Source organism: Limanda limanda, chromosome 16, assembly GCF_963576545.1.
Source record: "Limanda limanda chromosome 16, fLimLim1.1, whole genome shotgun sequence".
NCBI classification, from domain to species: Eukaryota; Metazoa; Chordata; class Actinopteri; order Pleuronectiformes; family Pleuronectidae; genus Limanda; species Limanda limanda.
This window is the reverse complement of record NC_083651.1, coordinates 23075805-23097267: the sequence shown is the minus strand read 5'-3', so window position 1 is coordinate 23097267 and position 21463 is coordinate 23075805. Positions and strand designations below refer to the sequence as shown.

General features: G+C 44.2%; 1 protein-coding gene across 1 annotated transcript; it reads right to left on the bottom strand.

Annotated features, from left to right (window-relative positions):
• Positions 1-1681: 1681 nt before the first annotated feature.
• wnt6b (wingless-type MMTV integration site family, member 6b) lies at positions 1682-21099 on the bottom strand. The gene is made up of 4 exons (XM_061088712.1): positions 21017-21099; positions 11611-11831; positions 3596-3918; positions 1682-2143 (listed from the first exon to the last, which is right to left on the bottom strand). Exons 1-4 carry the CDS (start codon positions 21097-21099, stop codon positions 1682-1684), a joined length of 1089 nt encoding a protein of 362 aa, XP_060944695.1.
• Positions 21100-21463: the final 364 nt, after the last annotated feature.

Below are 21463 nucleotides of genomic sequence, written 5' to 3'. Positions count from 1 at the left end.
CCTCAAGGGTCAAATATGATCCTGTCCCTGAACGCCCCCCCCCCCCCCCCCGGAACACAAACAGCAAGATGAATGCAAGCAATGCAGTATTATAGTTCAGTATATGTCGCTGTACATCGTCTGGTAATAAAACTCTTGTGTAAATGAGATGAGATGATAGGTTTATGGACAGATAAAAAAGATCTTGTCTGCCTCGCCCAGAGACAGAGAGTCACGGAGCTGTGTGCTTTTAATAACCGACACAATGCAGTTTAACGTCAGACAGCAACTTACAGATATATATATATATATATATGAAGGGAACTGTCCACTGAAGGGGAAGATGATAACTGGCCGACCTGCACAGACGCATGGTCAATGGACTGCATTTGTATAGCACTTCTCTAGACTGTGGACCACTCAAAGTGCTTTACAACGTGCGTCTCACTCACCCGTTCACACACACACTCATTCAACACACTCACCACAATCAAACCAGGAACCTTCCGATTGCTATAGACGACCACACGCGGACACACAACACACACACACACACACACGTATCGAATGAGAGCCAACATCCAAAGTGCATTATTACATCAGCCCTGTACGTCATAACAGATAAACAAAAAACACATCATATACATTTTTCTCGATAACCGAACATCTTGTCAAACACAGGTTTTTTTGTCCTTTGGTGAACAAGGAACAGCCGACTCTCCAAAAAAAAAAAAAAAAGGTTTTATTGCCAAACAATTACTGAGGAAGTCCATGGCAGCCGTCACATGCAAAGTGCTTCTGAGGGAGATGGAGGTGAGTAGTCTTGTCATCATATCTATATATAAATAACAGTCTCTGCTGACAGTCCGAGTCCACACCTGCAAAAACCAAAAGTGTAGACACTGTTCTTCAAATTGGATAATGTGAAACCGTTTCCCTTTTTTGGTGCATTTCTTTTATTTTTGAATGCAGTAGCAGAAAGAAAGTCAAGACCAGCACCTTTCCCTTTTTTATGTTTGGTGTTGCTATAGTTACATTGACTGTAACTGAGACACTGCTTCTGTACTATCAACAGTTTGCAAGATTTTTTGGAATGATAAAATATGGAGTTGCAGCTACACTGGTGGTGAACAGGCAGAAATCAATGATCCATTACTTTTCTGGGATGCTGCAGCTTAGGCAGATAGATACCAGTACGTGCACGACTTTTTAAAACCATGAGACTAACTGTTTTCATCGGGAAATGCACAATTAAATGAGGCGGATCCATGACACGCTGGTTGAACTTGTGGAAGGAGGAGAAGGTAGCTGGTCATGTCTGGTTCCTCCTGGCATCGACCTTCCCCTTTCATTTAGATGGAAAACACACAGTTTCACATTCTTTGGTCCTTTTTCATAAACAAGAAAAATAAAAAAATAGGTAGTTCTTAAAAGAAACATTTCTTTATTTGTCTTCTTTTTGTCCATCTCTCCGTTGGTTGCCGTGTGGTTGTGTTGACCTCCTGCACCTTCCATTATCTCCTGCTTTCTGGAAGTCAAACACCATCTGGAAGTTAATTTTGGGGGCATTTTCTGATTGAAACTGGTGCAAAAAAACCCAAATCCTTCTTTCACACTGTGGCCAAACTAAAGCACGCGCCTCCAAAAGCAACAGAAGTCATTATAATGAACTACGTCTGACAACTCTCAGAACCTCAGTTCATCAGTGGCAGAGGCTGAGCTCTTTGCGGACCAGGCACTTCTTGCACTGGACCACGCAGCACCAGTGGAACCGACACAGGCAGTTCTCCTCAAACACCACCGTCTCCTCCCGGTAGCCGCGCTCGCAGCACAGCAGGTCGCAGCCGCTGATGTCCATGGCCGTGCTGTTGCACATGCGGCCTCGAGTCCCCAGCGAGCCGGTTTTCCGATTCGCCAGGCAGAAGTCGGGCGACTCGTCCGAGTAGATCAGGTCCTGCTTGTCCGGCGGCTTGATGTTCTGGCCCACGGGAATCAGGGTCTTGCCGTCGTTGCCGCCCATCACCTTGGAGGCGCCGTTGAAGCGCTCCAGCAGACGGTCGCCCACTTCGCGGAAGTGAGGCATCTTCTTCCAGCACGTGCGCAAGGTGCAGGAGCCCGACAGGCCGTGGCACTTGCACTCGGTCCGCATGTAGAGCTTCACCGCCTGGGAGGGGGAGAGGGTGGAGGGGGAGCAAACAGGTGGAGAGAAAGAATGGAGAGAGAGAGAGAGAGAGAGGGTTGATCAAACTGAAAGAAAAGGGGCAAAGAGACTTTTAACCTTGTACCCTCCAGTGAAGAACGGCTTTTGACAAATGGGTCTAAAGAAGTAATTTATTAGTATGTTTTTATGATACATCACAGACAAAGCCACCGGATCACGCACACACACACACACACACACACACACACACACACACACACACACACACACACACACACACACACACACACACACGTGCGCACACTCAGACACACACACACACACACACACAAACACGTGCGCACACTCAGACACACACACACACACACACATGCACACACACACACACACACACACACACACACACACACACACACACACACACACACACACACGTGCACACACTCAGACACACACTGATAGATAGGTAAGATAAAAGCAGACGCTATTCAGAAGGAATTTAGCTCCACAGCCCCCCCCCCCTCCCTCCACGTTGCCTCCGGCCTTCCTACATCTAACAAGCCTTGACAACAGATCATTCACTTATACTGCACATAATTAACCCATCACACACGCTCACACGCACATGCACAGACTCACACACACACACACACACCTGCCCATGCACCCACACACAGACACACAAACACACATATTTGCAAAGTGTGCGTACAAGTAGGCGTGCATGCATGGACGATCTCCCAAATCCTCTCTCTCTCTCTCTCTCTCTCTCTTTCTCTCTACCTGCCTTTGACCCCGACCCAAGTGAACTTTATAATTCGGTGTTTCACTCGTACGTGTGTCAACATTTCCGCAGGTGGCTGCAGCTGAACCTGACATCAACAAAACACTCACAGCCAAAACCAAATGTGATCTCGGAGCAAAACTATAAATTGTCTGAGCAAACACGATAATTAACTTAATCTGAGTTGATACTTTATCCCCCCCCCTGTTCTTTTGGTAGCTTGTCGGGTCTATAACTCATCCAGGGTTCGAACGAGCTACAAAGAGGAACTTTAAACGTGAACAGAGGGGTTTGGAAACGTTAGGAGCTACCTGCCTCGGAGGCTCGAAAACAAAATGTGTGGCACGCTCTTGTTTTTGTGTTTCAGAAACCTGATTCTTGTCAGAATATCGGCTTACGGCGTGCTACACGGATCTGGCCGGGAGCGATGTCTTTCTCTCCTGCGTGTTCGTGGAATGAAAAGTATTCCAGAGGGCGAGTAGCAGCTCTGGTGCTAATTTGAAGGGAAACATCAGCCCTGGGTTGAGCCCAGTTGTGGTAGAATGAATAGTTTGAATGATGTTACATTAATGTGTATGATAAATGTATTGTTAACTCGACTAATTCAGAATATTAATGCAACAAAAATAAAATAAACACAGGCACACTCTGGAATTCCTTCTGAAACTTACCAGCCGCCCGGCCTCATTGTTGTGCAGGTCGATGAGCGTCCGGATGTCGCTCTTGCCTCTCCTCCTCTTGGCGTCCATAAACTGTTTCGACTTTTCATAACCGAACTCCACATCGTCTCCGCAGCCCCCCCATTCCCACTTGACTCCATCCCCAGGGGGGGAGGAGGAGGAGGAGGGCGAGGGCAAGAGCGGCCTCGGCGGCGCCCGGTTCCTGGTGGCCTCACAGCCGCACTGCAGGAGGTCGCCCATGCTGCAGGCCTGGGTCACGGCGTGGGTCACCCCGGCCGCCGTGATGGCATAAACAAAGGCTGTCTCCCGGATATCTGCAGAGAGAGAGAGACCAATAAGAGAAAGGTTTAATTATTAAGAAATATAATTATTTAAGTGATAAATCTAAGTTAAAACAGGCCGCCACCAACATTCGAAAACGAAGGATTGGAACCACCTTTCACTTATTTACAAAGTTCATCATTTCATATTATGGACTTCATTCAAATTGCAGGTCAAAAACTTGAAAAGATTCTATATCCTCATTATGAAACAGTGACAGTACATCTCCATGATACATACACACACATTTCACCACATCACACCTGGACATCTGTTGTCTTTTTTCACTGACACATGGGGGGGTGTTTTCTATTTGATCGTCCCGCGTGTCCTCCACAATCAATCGAGGGATAACAACTAGGAAAAAGAGAGAGAGCGGCCCTGAGTGCAAGCAGCTTGTTTCCATCCCTCTCCTCATCCCGGCATGTGTCCCTCCATCCAGCCCGTCAATATCTCAGCTGCATGGAACGGGATAAAAGCACCTTTGTGTCACTCCTGGTTCCATTACTGCAATCTCAAGCGCCACTGGATTTGTAGTGCTGAGAGGATGGCTAATTCTCTCTCTCTCATGCACAAACACACACACACACACAAACACACACACACACACACATGCAGTCTCACACTCGTACACTCATGTACACACCACAGCTGCTGGTTTATTTTGGGCACAGAGCTTAACCCTCCTGGCAAAAGGCGCGTCCTGCCACAACTGCAAATTGATCATCTGTCCTCGCCGGTGGCCTCAGCCCGGTGCTCAGCCTCAGTTCAACACATCTTTGTTCTCAGTTATTGCTGCTGTTGTCATTCGCTCGACAAGGAAAGAGCGAAAGAATCTGAGAGACCTGCTGGGCTGAAACAAGACAACACCCTCCATCATTCTCTTTTTAACAAAGGAGAGGCATTCAAATGAATTCACTTTGCTGTTGTTACTGTTTCTGAAAAATAAAGATGATTTCCCCCTTTGACTCAACACTGTCCTGCTGCCATGAAAGAGCCGGCCTGTTCAACAAGTCGCCTGCAGTCTGGAAACGGCCCTTTTGAAATTTTTTATCCCCCAGAATACTATGGTCCTCAAATCAGGTGGATATGTGTGTAGAATAATAAAACTACATTATCTCTGAGCAGCCTCGTATTATCTGCTCCCGTTCTTTGTTTGCCTAGTTTTCCCCACTGACTGTTACCCATTCCTTTGTGGATGGAAAGCTCTGTCTGAGCTTCTTCAATTCAATGAATACTGTTTTACTCTAATCCTCTTGTTGTATTTATTCAAAATTTCTGGAGGAATGTGACATTTTGCCCATGTGCATCAGTCCTTCATCATTAGCTTTCCTACTATTTGTACAGAATGACGGCTGCTGGAATTGATTATATAAATGCATGTCACTAGTTTATACCATGTAGTGATAAATCTGCTAATATAAGAATTCTTTGTTGACAGTAGTTGACTAATATTCTGTGTGGCACCAGAACCTCCAGTGATTTTCCCATTTGGCCCACTTGCTGTTAAAGCTGTATAACCCTGCACTAGAACATTGAGTGCATGCTGCTGTAAATAGTCCCTAAAAACGCACAATTTTATCCCTGTTTGAGAAACACTTGCTAAAAAGCTGTTCTGGGAAATTACTGAACCTTTTTAAAAGAGGAGACGTGCATTGATTGTGACATGTTTAAAGATTTGTGTCTTAAACACACAAAGACAAAAAAAGACATAAAACAAATGTATTAGGGCGAGTGAAGAGCGAAGAACAGCCACTTGTTCAGCCAGTGTGTGTGTGTGTGTGTGTGTGTGTGTGTGTGTGTGTGTGTGTGTGTGTGTGTGTTTGTGTTTGTGTGTGTGGAGACTGAGCAGAGGACTTTTATTTCTAAAGAGCTGGAAGGCGGTGAGCGTGCAGTCACCACCGTCAACACTGCCAACTCCATATCGCATGATTCAGAGAATGGGATTCATTAGGAATGGTAACACACACGCACGCACACAAACACACACACACAGACACACACAGAGGGGAGATGGCGTGCGACAAAACCTGCACACCCCAGCGCGCCGTGATATCAATACCAGCTGTGCACCCCGACACCCAGAGATGTCTCTACTGCAGGCAAATTTGTGCAAGTTTGTGTGCGTGCATGTGAGTCCGAACGTGCGTTTGAGAAGAACTGGTTTATGTAGATATCAAACATTGATGACATTTCAAAAAATACACTGTTTGTTTAATGTTTTTTATCTTGTGGTTTACGTTTGTTTAGGTTTGGCTCTGACTGATGCCAGGCTAAACTGTGTAAGTGAGTCTCTACAAGCGTGTGTGTGTGTGTGTGTGTGTGTGTGTATGTGTGTGTGTGTGTGTGTCTGTACTTATTCTCATATCACAGTGGGGAGTTTATAGTGACACTAATCATGGTGTTACTTTGGAGACACAATTTGGGTCTCCATGGGTTCTGCTCCTTTAGGGACTTAAGTCAATGATGTGTGCGTGTGTGTGCTTGTGTGTGTGTGTGTGTGTGTGTGTTTGTGCGTGTGTGTGTGTACGTGCATAGCCTCAAAAAGACCACACCTCTCTGGTGCTGCTCAGCAGAAAACGTTTTTCATATGAGCGACACACTAGAAACCGAGATGTCTCTCCTTTAAATTATCCCTGGAGTTATTCAGAGACACGTGTGTAAAACATCAGCACAACAAGTCATTATTAGAACAATGTGGTGATAATAACACGAGCTGTGTCCAAACAAGCTGGGAGCCTCTCCAGATGTCCTCAGATGCCCTGGTGTGCGACATAGCATTTCATAAAGGAAACCTGCATGAGGGAAGTGTCACTTGACATATATTTAATTTTGTCTCAATACTTTATTTGATTTTTTCCCTGCTGACTTTGAGCAAAAATAAGATCCTATGAGAAGTGAACAGAGAAAGACCAACAGTGCAGAGGGTTAATAAATAGAGAGACAGAGAAAACAGAAAGTATTGTTACGTGTAAAAGAAGCGAGATCACAAATCTGATGATTTAAATGCCCTGTTTCATATCTTCCTCCGAGACATGAATTCCAAACCGATCCTCTGCCACGGCCGGTGTCTGGGCCTGTCTCCGTCTGCTTCTAATTCCACAAGGCCCTTCTGCAAGAATTAGCACATACTCTTTTAATGGTTTGACTTTCAGGCCAAGATAGAGGGAGGTCTGGTTCATCTGCCGACACCCGCAGAGAAAACATCTCTGTGTCCATGATCACATCAGGTGCCGTCTAGTCAAATGCCAAAGTATCAGAGTTTGAGGACAGGGTGGAAATCCCAGGTGTAGAAATCCATAAACTTCAATATTAAGAGATTGCTTGTATTGAATATGATCTCTGCATTGGAAACATAAAACTATTTGCATTCACATGTATTAAGTCCCCTGTTCCCTGCATGGGGAATAGGTTGTGTTGATCTGGGATTGGTTCCAGCCCCCCCCCCCCCCGCTCACAAATGGGACTAAAACAAACAGAGTTCTGCAGAAAGTGATGCACAGGTGTTGAAACCAACCCACAGTAGCTCCCTTATCTCACCGATGCCAAAACACAACATCCTGATATTTATTGTTTTGTGTATTTAGACTCGATCAGCACTTTATGTGCAGCACCCCCGGTGTACCTACCAGGTTTGTAACACGGAATCAAACCATAAAGAATGCTTCCATTATCAGGTCAGGGAGACTCACCACTGCACACTGTCAATCACACAGAGGCCTATAGTAGTTCCTCTCCATTTCTTATAATTGCCAGTTACATATAGAACAGGAAAACACAATCTGTGTGAAGCTGTGAACATGTGTATACATGTCTTTATACATGTGTGTGTCTACCTTTGAATGACATTACAGAGAAATATCTGAAATGTATGATTAATAACTGATTTAATTAATGTGCAACCATTGTAAGGCCCAGAGCGAAAGTTCTTGTTAATTCAACAGCAGTGCGGTGTTACACACAAACACACGAGCAGACACACACACACACACACACACACACACACACATTCATACACAATCTCACTTTCAAAAGAAAAGCCGCAGCATCCCTTATGTGATTACCAGCATTGCAGTATGCTGGCTGGCTCACACTGCCAGGCATGACTGCTCCAGGCTCTGTGTGTTATTTAAACAGAGCAGAGATCAAGCAGCAGATGATACTAGCTCCCACTTAATGACAAGAAAGCACAAATTCAACTGTGCTTCGGAGCCAACTGTACCTGAGAGGTTCATGTCCAGAGGAGAGAACATTTTGATTCCGAGGCATAATAAGTTGTCATCCTTGTGTCGACATGTTCATTCATTCACACATGTGAGTTTCAGAATGTTGTGAAATCCTCTAAAACCCCTATTATACCAACACACACGTAGACACACATGCATCTATGCGTGTGTCTGAGTGTGTGTGTGCGTGTGTGTGTTTATTTGCCATGCAGGTGGATAAATATATAGATATATATAAAGAAGAGCAAAGAAAAGCAAATGTATAAACAATGTCTCCATTATCATGTTCGACATCCAAAACAGGAATTACTCGGACACGCAAAATCACAAACACACACTTATACACACACTTATGCACACAGACACAGATATGGTGAGAGTGAAGGCATATGAGGTGAGAAATGTGTGCGTGAGTCTATGTGTGTGTGTGTGTGTGTGTGTGTTTGTGTTTATTTTCCATGCAGCTAGATATAGAATATATCCGTTATCATGTTAATCATCCAAAACAAGGAATGTGGTACATGCACACGCATAAAGACACACACATATGTGCAAACACACACAGTCACATTCACATGATAGACTTCACACACAAAAACACACTCGCATGCACACACACTTACACACACACACACATACACACACACACATCCATGCTTGTTAGCTGTACAGTCATAAAAAGCGGAATCACTTGTACTTATCTTTTTCCTCAACTGACAAGCTACAGTACACAGTCTGTTCCTCAGTCAGACACACACGTTGACACACAGCAGTGCACCCGCGCCACACAGCGAATCCCATCTTCTGGGGGAACCCGCGGCACAACACAAGTGCAGCCAGGTTTATGTTTGAATAATGGCTGAAGATTGCCTGATAGCCTGGAGATATTTCTCCAGAGTGTGGAAACAGAAAGAAGGTGGTGCAGCCCGTGTTGGTTGTTCTCCAGACCCAAACACCCTGTGGCTGTGTTTTCACCGCAGAGTTTGGAGGCGTGTGTCACTGAGTAACCCCGTCATAAGTGCACAATGAAATATCCTGTGTCTGCCCGCCACCCGCATGGACACGGAGAGGGATAATCAGACAGCGGACTGCATCCGCTCTCGTCAGGATTGTCTCATTGTTCAACAAAGAAAAGCTTTTGTCATCAGAATAATTGTGTATAATCACATAAAACTGCAAACTGAGGTCAATGAGGTTAAGTAAAGCACTTAAAGAGAGAGTCCATTAAACACAAAGGCACTTTAATTTGTGACGTTTACTGGTAGTTCATGATAAACAGCCATTAAGAGCAGATCCAGGTAATTGAGGACAAAGACTTCAAAACAGAGAGGCACTTTGGCCTCCCGTGTAGACAGGCTGGAATTTATGATTAATTGCTAGTCTGTCTCCTACTGGTAGATTCTTGCCCTCCTTCCCTCTGTCTCACTCTTACCCTCTTTCTGTCTTCATTCCTTTTTCTCTCCTTTGTTTCTCTGCCAGAGACACTGGCAACACTGGTAGAGTCATAAATTCAGATGAAATAAGAGACAAAAAAACATGCATTTAAAACATGTCAACTTCAGCTGCATGAGTTACCGACAAAGATTGATCTACTGTCGAAATCCAAAAAAGATGCTCAGGTCTCAGGGTTTGATTGCAGGGACCAGATTTTTGCTTTTGTCCAAACGAAAAGCAATAATGGTTCTGTGGTAACAAGGTCCCACCAATACACGTACTGGACAGATTTTGAGTCAGTCTCAGCCTCAAAAATATATTTGACGTATACTTTGACTTTTTAGTTTGGCCTTTGTCCCATCCACCAGAATGGAGGAGGCAGGGTTGATGACCTACACTGCAGCCAGCCACCAGGGGGCCTTTGAGACGGTTTGGCTTCACTAATAAGAGATGTATCCGTTCGGTTTGTTTGAAGCACACACACATCGGCATAGAAACCATACTGCCAACTAGTGTCTAGGCGGGGTAATTGCAGAGCGATCCAATTGTTTAATTGCTCACGATAGTGTAGGCCACTCGCGTAATCTCTAAATACCCAGTTTTAGAACTTAACAGGGTGTGAACAGTGAACTACAAGTTCTACAAGACCCAAGTTCCTGTGTTGTGCAAACTTTGGCTCGAGGGCAGAACACAAAGTCTCCCCTGTGCTTCCTGACTATGGTCCGGCCGATTAGCCAGAGGTAGGTCGACAACAGGGAGATTGGAAAAAACAAGGTTCTGCATTGTCACTGTAGTGTGACACCATCACTTATAAAGTGATATTTAGATATGTATGGTTGTTGCTCTGCTTGTCTGTCTGAGTGTTTTACTTCCATATGGAAACTTGGAATCTTGTTTGCCTGCTCTGAAGTCGAGAATCAATCACAAATCTTAAAAAAAAATTAAAAGTTTCAATACTTTTATTGTGGCCATATTAAGACTTATTGAGTTAAAATATTAGCTGTTGCCTGTTTGTTGACTAAACACACAGATGAAAGTCCTCTGTATTACCATTCCAACAGGACACAGGCAGTTCTCTATGAATCTAATCATATGAGAGAAAAAACCAACACAGTAATTGCAGAAGACCCAGCACTGACCCAGCATCAGTTATATTACAGACTTCAAAGAGCGGGAGGAAGATGTCAGGAGATCTTAGGAGAGATGTTAAGATGTTAGTTGATCATTTCAAGCGTGCCCGATCTGATGAAGACGAGAGTCAGTCAAGTGTGAATACGTCTCGTCTGAAACACAACAGCTGCCCTTGTCTGTTGAGCTGCCATCAGACAGGGATCTGACCTCAGGTTGACGTAAGGCCGCCGGCTGCGGTCATGAGGTCATGAGTTCAGATCCGTCGGCAGGCGCAGTTGGAAAAATGAGGACATGACAATTTGTTTTTTATGCATGGGCTCAAAATCATGTGAAATAGTTTTGGTCGAACTGGTGGAGAGAGTGACGGTGGTTATGGGAAATCATTTCTCTTCCATCAGATCAGATCAGATCGTTTAGATCGGCGGTCAGAAATCTGAGAATCACCAGCTGTGGTTTTCACTTTGTCACCGAATCCAAACAACTGATGTGACTTGTTGAAAGGAATCTTTTGGGATATGCTTATTTTTCCACCTCTATTAATTATAACTCTTTTTAATTTCTTTTTAAATTATTGTTTTTTTAAGCCTATTTTGCACAATTGCCTTGTTGTTGAAATCAATACATACACATATATATTAATATGCTGCAAAACCACAGATCAGCATATTTCTTGAGATATAATATGTAAATTAATGAGTTTTATAGGTGCTATATGTGTTTCTTGTCATACAGAACCACGTGCTGCTTCCACGTTTGCACTCTTTCCTCTAAAAAAGCGAACAAGTTGGATGCTACAGCTTTATACTGAAGGGATGGACGAGCAAGAGCAAAGTGCAGATAGGAAAGGGAAAGACACAAAGATTTCATAGCATCAAGCATTCTTCGTTTACTAACCTTGCTGCAGTATTTTGCCGAAGTATTTGTTGTGGCTGGTGCAGTTCCACCGGCGGTACCTGAACTGGTACTGGCACTCCCGCACGCCGAGCCTGGCGCCCTTGGCCACCTCGCTGACGATCTCCGGCTGAGTCTGGCACAGCTCGGCCTGCTTCCCCGCCAGACGCTTGGCCTTCCTGCAGATGCTGTTTGGGTCCATCACCAGCGGACTGCCCACCGCCCTGCCGAAGCATAAACAATGTAAAACGAAGGGAAGAGAACAATTGCAGAGTGAAACGATAACTCCAGCAACACCTGTTCGAACCCAAATCGCACAGTAAACAATGCGGCCGCGCTCATCAGCCGCCGCAAACCAACATTTTTCAGTTTTTTCCCCCTGTGGCTGCTGTGCCTGCCAACTCCTCCCACCACATCTCAGCGACAATGTGCTCCTGGAACAGAAACATGGGAGACAAGGGAGCAGAGTTTCCCAGAGGCATCTCCTCCTGTCACATGCACAGATGGGAAGAAGTGTGTGGTCCTCCCGGAGTTGGAAGGCCCACAGTTGGAAGCCTCTTAGCAGACAGGCCGTTTACAGTCCATCTTGACGTTAAGTTGATTTTTGGTAAACCAGAGGGCCGACTTTCTAGATTCCACATGATACAGCTTCTCTGGAGATTTTTGCCGAAGTTAAGAACCTCACTGCTGAAACCACACAACCGGGCCTCCTTATGTTCTTCCCAGATTAAACCCATCGCAAAGAAAAGCATACATATTACATTACAGTAAATCAGTATTTAATTGCATACGGGATAAATCAAGCCTGCCTCGTGTACTTCAAATATTTAAAACATTAAAAAAATACATGTACACATATCTTGCATTTGATCAATACAGACTGCGGACCTCCTCAGCAGCTTTGACAGATGAGTGTATATAATAAAGATAAATAGTTTATTCAAACTCTCAGTGTCATAATGTGAGGGGTTTACAATATGCCTTCATTTCCATTCTTTCCATAACAAACAGTCATTTGTCAAGTAAATGATTAGGTAGTTATGCGTGTTCAACTTTCCTCACACCCTTTTTTTTTATTAACTCTGTCACATCTGCTGAGAATCAACAACTTTAAGGCCATAACTGATCCACAACTTTAGTGGAATTGGAGTCTGAAGGGAACTCAGAGCGAGAGAAAGCCAGAGCCTCATAGGTTCTCATTCAGCCTTGTGTGTGTTAATCCCACTCGCTGGTATCTGTCAACTGCTTCGAGAGCTTGTTTTAAGAAGCAGAACAAACACTCCTGTGTGACCCCCCCCCCCCCCTCACATGCACGTTCATCCTCGTACACTCCATCCCGTTGTTTCTGAAGTTCTGAACCAATCTATTTTTATTGTAATTAGCCTATTTATATGGCAGACTAACATGCCGGCACATGAAAGGATGGAAACATATTTCATTGGGAATCTTGCGTCAGGCTCTTTGCCAGTAGCAGCATGGAAAGTATTACCCAGAAGCAAACAAACACTGTTACCCACCAGAGCTTACGTAAATGACAATGGAAGAGAGCGTCGATTACAAGTTATGGTTTCCTTGTAACCCGTTTCGTTAATTCCACTTGTCTGAAGATAAGGAGTGGAGTTTCCTAATTCCACATTATCAGCCTTGATAGCTGGTGTTTAATGTGTATAATCTTCAAATGATCTTAAAAATATTAAACACATAAGGCTCTATCCACACTCCAGGTACACCCACTGTTTCCAGGATCATTGACAGTGTATTGACAACATTGCTATGGAAACAATGTTGTATTTAAATCAATACAGGTGATCTCTCTCTCTCTCTCTCTCTCTCTCTCTCTCTCTCTCTCTCTCTCTCTCTCTCTCTCTCTCTCTCTCTCTCTCTCTCTCTCTCTCTCTCTCTCTCTCTCTCTCTCTCTCTCTCTCTCTCTCTCTCTCTCTCTCTCTCTCTCTCTCTCTCTCTCTCTCTCTCTCTCTCTCTCTCTCTCTCTCTCTCTCTCTCTCTCTCTCTCTCTCTCTCTCTGTGTGTGTATGTGTGTGTGTGTGTGTGTGTGTGTGCGTGTGTGTGTGTGTGTGTGTGTGTGTGTGTGTGGTCCAGGTCTTCCTCATGTTGTGGGGACCTAAATTACTTGCACTAATTACACAGTCATATGGGGACTTGTCTTCAAAAAATATAGGCAGATAGGAGGAAATTAATATAGGTAAGTGTTAAGTATGTAACCATGGAGACATAACTGTATGTGTGGGGTGAGTGTGTCTGTGTGTGTCTGTGTGTGTGTGAAGGGGGGTTAGCCACCCAGATAATTAGATCATACAGACAGTCTGTACCTGTTGATTAGCAGGTACATGCACAATACTTAGCAAAACACACTCCCTCTCAACAACCACTTATTATCTACCCATTTCCATCAGGAAGTGTTTGGGTTTACATACGTGTGTGTGTGCGTAAGTGTGTGGGTGTGTGTGTTAGAAAGAGAGAGAGATTCAGAGAAAGTAAAACTGACGTCAACGCATCCAAGTGTCATTTCTATGTAATCTTCAAATTTTATGGACGTGAGAAAGAGAATCGTCTTGTATGTGCGTGTCTGTATGTGTGTGTGTGTGTGTGTGTGTGTGTGTGTGTGTGTGTGTGTGTGTGTGTGTGTGTGTATGTGTGTGTGTGTGTGTTTATGCGTGTGCATGTGCCAGCGGCATCTCTGGGAAGCCAGCTCTGTCAGCAGCTCACAAAAGCCAGGCTGGCTGTTTTATAATGGGAGGTGTAGAGTTGTAAAACTAGTGATCGTACAGGATGGAGTTTTGTTCTTAGTCCCGTGTCGCCGTCTGAAAGTGAGAGGCGGAGACAAGTATCACAAAGAAAATACTCCTCAGTGGTTTAGAGATGAGGCACAGTGAGGATGGGAATGAAAATGTGGGCGTGAAGCTGAAAGCAAAGTGAACTCGGGTGGAAAAGCATATCGCTGGATATATACCCAAAAATGGGGGGTAATTTATTGGATGATAGGATGAGTGAAGGTGCCGCTGCATTCTTGCCCTTGTTTGGAGAGAGAGACATGTGAGGTACACTAATAGAGCAGAATCATTTGTCATGGACTTAAAACTGTGTGTTGGTGCGTTGGTCATTAGTGTTTCCAATATGCTGCATATTCTCCAACTCAGGACCATCTAAGTATTTTTGTACCATTCTTTAACTTATTTGTTCGGTTTTTTGTTGTTATTGTTGGTGTTTTATTATGTATATTACTATACTGAGAGAAATGTAAAATCAGGTTAAATATTCCTGTAAATAAAGATAATAAAGGTGATTCTAATTTTGATTCTGGAAAACTGCTGCAGGAAAAAGTTGAAACTGTGTTAAACTTCTTCTTCTACTGGAGTCCCAGTGAAAGTGGATCTACTCTAATGTGCACTGACCCTATTGTATCATATACAGATCATTGGACCCTCTTACAGCTCAAATAATTAGATAAAGATGCTTCACGCACACACTATCCTGCATGCACACACTTCTCCGAGCAGGTGCATCAGCTACAGCGCAGATAAAAGCTCACATCCACTTGTGTGAGGAGGAAACTTCAAAGTCAGACTGTAATCAGATCCGTCCCATGTGAGGTGGCACTGTTCCTCAGCCCGTCATGTATGGTGCAGATAACAGATAATGCACCAACGAGGATGTGCAGGCAGTGATTTTATCAGGAGATTTAAGGAAACATTTCTCTCAGGTGAAAAGTTTTTGGTAAAGATACAAGTGCAAACGTAGAGATAGAGGTTCGTGCAGTCAGAGATAAAAGAGGACTGATATCAGGATTATCAGCCGTTATCACCAGCAACAATTTAACAGCTTCTCCAATCGAGAACTACTTCACCTCGTGGTTCCTCTTAATTGCTTAAAAAAAGTAAACACGATCTTATCGGTGTGGTTTCACAATTGTTTAAAGAGGTCGTTCATAATGCACTGGAGCTGCAAAAATTGAGAAAACAAGAGGTCTCAAATTAAGATTTTATAAATAGGCGCCTTATTCTGTGTTTTCTGGGCCCTGAGTTGGGTCAGAAAGAGATTAAACGCTGCTGCGCGACCTCAGGTTTCATAAAGGATGTCACGGCACCATAGATAAAGTGCTGTACTGTACGGGACCCTTCTTTCTTTTCACTCCGCCCACGAACGAGTGAATTTCATCCCTCCTTAATCCCTCAAGTATGCCGGAGATGAAGACAGTCACGACAAGCGCGAGTCTGAGACGCCAGCGTGCGAGAGAGAGAAAAAGAAAAGGAACAAATAGAGACAGCTCGGGGAGAGATGGAGAAGAAAAATGAGTGGGTGGGGGAGGTTTGAATGTGCGATAGGGAGAAATAATGAGATACAAAGAGATAAGCAAGGTGATGATGAAATGGGGAAGAAAATAAAAACATATGTAAAATGCGTCTCCACTGCCAAACTCATTTCGGAGATGGATGGGAACAGACTTAGAATCCTTGCCACGCGGTGTCCCTGTGCGAGGAGCGTGGGGGGGTCAGAGTGTCATCAACAACAGCTCCTCTGTTTCCCTGACCCCACAGCCCGGGACACGTTGATCACTTTCAAACATGTCCTGTTGTGTTTCGTCGTGTAGAACAAGGGGGTTTGGTGCAATGGAATTCTGATGCAATAAAAGATTTCACAACTCATAATTCGCAAGCGCACCCGATTTAAACAGTGGCAATAAAGTGTGACCAGCGGGAAACCGACGCTGAACCAATTTCACATAAGAAAAACCAAATCCAGAGTTTGTTCCGTTGTAATAACAGCGACACACCCAACGGCACTGGCGGCCAAAAGATGAAAACTGTTTTATATCAACAGAGGCGTGCATGTGACACGGAAGGGTTGGGAAGGTGCAAGGATGAGCTCAGCCCTCCATATGTAATGTGGAGAAAACGAGTTGTTATGAAGGCTGGTGTGAGTGAAAACAGTAGCCTGCATCGTGCATGGACCTTGAATAAAATTGTAGATAATGTAAGTATGCAAGTCATTAAAATATATACACTTAGGCATTTTAGACTTGTTTTCATATTTTATCTTTAAGAAAAACTTACAAACACTATTTAAAAGTTTAGAAAGTTGTGATACATAAGCTACTGAAAGAGATTCCTGATTTACACATGGCAGTAAAATAAATATTTGGCGATCATATTGTTATCAGATAAAACCTGCCTTCATAAAAGTATAAATACTCCCAAGACACATAGAGGATGGATTCTGATCTGATCAGCCTCACCACCACCGAAGCAGCAGAAACCAGTAAACACATTCAACACTCCTCTCCAGAGTCAGAGATGCTAGCTACTGCCTTTATGGCTGATGTCTGTCAGTAAGTTTGAAAAGTTGACGTATGATTTGTTTTTCCCTCTTTCTAGATATTGATCTATTTACCTTATTATCAATGGCTTTAAGAGATATAGATTAGATTTGGTTGTCGTGCCAATAACAGGACATTGAAGGGTAATTTTCGCTGTAGATTTTGACGTCATGGTTTGCGTACCATGGACAAAAGAAACCATTTCAGATGGAACTAAATCAAGCAGTAGCTTCTGGAATCAATCATTTATCCTGTTGTTTGATGGGAATATTTGCTGACTCACTGTTGAAGGCCGTATGACAAATGAGAACAGGTAAAACTAAACAGAAAGTTTCTGTATTCTTTTAAATTACATGAGGAATAAGAAAAACAGGAAAAGACTCAAACCTCCAGATAGCAGCAGCAATACTTCACGTAGAAATCATCAAGGACCATGATATTGAAAGTTATCATAAAGCCATGTTACTTTGCCAGTTCCTCTATATGAGATATTTCTTTGATTATTTCTTGCTCTCTGCCCTTTATATATTTTTAGCACTGGAACTATTTGCAGCATCAATGTCTACGAAGTTGCAAGATTGCACACAACACACACATACACACACAAACACATTTAATTTAGATCCCTACCTGGTGCCAAACCCACATCGTTGCCATTTAATCTTTATCTGTGCCCATCTCCCTGAACCTGATTAAACATCTAGCTTTTCAGACTCGGAGCGGACCTGACAAGATAAGATCTGTTACAGCGAAACCCTCCTCTGGTGATGATGGCAGTGAGCGTGTGCGTGTGTTTGTGTGTGTGTGTACATATACGTTTCCCTCAGTGTACGACTGAACATGTGCTTCTTTTTTTTTTAAACATCTCTGAGTGCATGTTGAACAGATTAACCAGCATCCATGGATCAAGATGTATTTGTACTGACATACACATAAATACAAAAAGGAGCGAACGTCAGCACAAAGACACACTGGGTTTGTGTGTGTTTGTGTGTGTGTGTGCACCTGTGGTCCTGTGACACGCTCCAGACAGGCTGTGCGCCAAACTGGGGCTCGGTGACACACATAGACACACACACACACACACAAAGTGCGGTTGGCCCTGCTAAGCACCGCAGTCAAACCCAGTATAAGAGAGCAAAGGCATTCCTCACTCCTCGGAGGCCGTGCTCTCTGCTCTCAGGCCAAATGATTAGAGCGCTCTAATCAGCAGGGGCTCTGAAAGGACAGCTATCTCCCTTCATTTCATCTCTTCCACTTTCTGCCCCTCTCTCTCTCGCTCTTCCTTCAGCGACAACCTATCTGCAGTGATAGGTATTTTCCCTCGAAAGACAAGTAGGACTAAAGACAGGCAGAGATAGAGACGTTCAAGAGGAGCGAGCATGGGACCGAGGAGGAGAGATGTACGCTGGTATGTCCAGCGGCTTTCAACAGAGAGCATCATTGTCCTGGCAGACATGGGAGAGACCCGCAGGTGTGGGTGCTGTTGTGTGTGCGTGAGAGAGCGTGTGTGCGTGGATGTGTGCGCTTGGGTGTCTGGGCGAGCGAGTGGTATAAGCCAGCAAGTGAGTGAGTGAAAGAAGATGAGCACGTATGCCAATGGGGAGAAAAAAGAAAAGTTGAGGATTTCTGATTCTCTTCATCCATCGTAAAAATAAAAGTCCTGTAGAGTGTGCTGCCAAAGCAATAGTGATATTACACAATTGGAATTGTTCGCTCAAACAAGCTCATACACAAATTGAGATCCATAAACTATGACAAATTTAAATTTTCTTTACCCTCTTTTCTGATTGTGCTTATTCTATATGGAAATAAAAATCAAGGTATAGTCCATGAAATGTTTATACAAGTTCAGTGCTTTACATTTATTTCGAACAGTTGTTGTTGAATTCCCTTTTTCCTCATTTGCTTGTAAAGAAATGTTTTAATTGTTCAAAAACCAAACCTGCTATTTTTTTATCTTGAATTATAATTCTAATTGGTTTAAACTCTATCACCACAACACGACAGGGTTTTTACCAGATTTAGTCAAATTGAATGAGTGTTTGACGTCAGGGTAATAAATCAGTAACTCCTCTGGGGAAAGACTTTTTCCCTCTCTCCCTTCACAGCTGGGTGGAAGCACAACTCAGCAGCAGATCATCGCCCTCTGGTTAATTTGATTTAGTTCCTCCGTTTGAAAATTCTTCTTCTTCTCCACGTTGGCTCCTCGTCCACACTGCTCCTAGTGTTTTTCACACCACACACAGAATCCTAGCAAAATAAATGCTCTCCGGTGCGGATACATCTTAAAACAACTGCCTTGCATTTTTTGGGTTGGACAAGAAAAACAAGTTTTGGACAGTGATGACATAACAGACCCAGACAGGCAGTAACGTTAACTGATCAGTTATTTCTGATTTTAAATGTCAATATGCAGAATCTCACAGTACAATCGTTGTCTGGCATCCATGGGGATTTATTCAACGACTTTGCCATAACATTGTGATGTGATCAGTTGCATTTTAAAGCCCAGATCTCACAAAGAGAGAGGATCAACCAGTGGAGACTCAGCAGAGTAACCAGGCCGTGTGTCCCTCTCTCAAACAGATGTGGAGAGACATGGTCTGAAGCTGCCAGTTCATCTCCCAGTCATACAAGGACGCACTGTAGAGTCCACTGTGACACTGCATCCCACATTGACCTTGACTGGGCTGCGAATGAACAGTGGGAGGATTCGCCGGGGGAAAAAAAACAAAGCTTCACATTCAGACGCTGCCACTTTGCAGAAAAACTGTGTGCGCGTGTGTGTGTGCGTGTGCGTGTGTGTGTGTGCGCGTGTGTGTGTGCGTGTGTATTTGTGTGTGTGTGTGTGTGTGTGTGTGTGTTTGTGTGTGTAAGGGAGAGAGAGAGAGAGAGAGAGAGAGAGAGAGAAACACAGAAACACAGACAAACAGACAGACAGAGAGACAGACAGACAGAGACCCACATGTTATCAGCAGATCTGCATGGTCTGTCTGTCTGTCTGCATGGTCTGTCTGTCTGTCTGTCTGTCTGTCTGTCTGTCTGTCTGTCTGTCTGTCTGTCTGTCTGTCTGTCTGTCTGTCTGTCTGTCTGTCTGTCTGTCTGTCTGTCTGTCTGTCTGTCTGTCTGTCTGTCTGTCTGTCTGTCTGTCTGTCTGTCTGTCTGTCTGTCTGTCTGTCTGTCTGTCTGTCTGTCTGTCTGTCTGTCTGTCTGTCTGTCTGTCTGTCTGTCTGTCTGTCTGTCTGTCTGTCTGTCTGTCTGTCTGTCTGTCTGTCTGTCTGTCTGTCTGTCTGTCTGTCACACACACCTTGCGGAGCTGAGTCTATATGGATTGTTTTATGATGACATATCCACTGCGCCTAGAGGGCCACCTGACATTCCTCACTCTGAACCCCCCCACCCCCCACTACACACACACACACACACACACACACACACACACACACACACACACACACACACACACACACACACACACACACACACACACACACACACACACACACACACACACACACACACACACACACACGCACCATCAACACCATCTCCCTCTCCTCTCCGTATTACTGCAGGCGATGAGCAGCAGACACCTCTCCCTCTCTCTCCCTCTCCCTCCCTCTCTCTCCCTCTCTGTTTCTCTGTCTCCTTCTCCTCTGTCCTACTTCAGGCTGTTCTTCCAACACCTTACGCCTCATAATGATGCAGCATAATAATAATCTGCCTCACACTGCAATTACACCCACATTATCCGATCCAACTGTGACCTGTGGGGGAATATTTCAATGGCATCCATGGGACCAGGCCTCTTGCATTTCGTTAAAAATTACGGGTTAATTATAGGTTAAAGGCATATTTACAATTTGTTTAACTATTTAATTCAATATTAGGGGTGAACAATTAATGGTATAAGTGTTATTTGGGTGAAAACCCGGTTCTGTGAATAGAAAACATGATTACGCACCATGTTTACGCGCAGGAATGAAACAAAACTAAGTGGATCTGAGATGATTTAAAAAATCCAAGTTTGACAGGAGAGCCTCCACCCACGTGGAGAACATGCGGAACACTTACCACCACAGTCCGATGATGTTGACCGGACAGAGCAGGATGAAGAACAGTGCCAGCTGGATCCGCGACAGGCGAATAACAGTCATGTTGATGCGCTGCAAATCCTCAATGAGATTCCACAGAAAAGAAAAGTGTTGAAGTGACTCAGCTCAGCCAGCAGAGAGTTGGGTCACATCTGAAACACATAGGAGGCTCTTGTATCTGCGACGGTATACGACTCAGCAAAATGTCACTGGAAGCGCAAACAAGGTTCATCATCCAACTTCTGGTCTGTCCGGCGCATCTCAACGAGGAGGCTGCAGAAGAAGAGACGTCCACTTTCAAAAGGTGTGGTTAACCTCCTCATGGTCGTTGTGCTGGAATCTGTCCTGGTGCTTCACATGTTTCCAGAGGAGGAGAGAGAAGTGCCAAAGCAGGGAAGTTCTTTCAGGACGAAAAAGGCGCACGGAT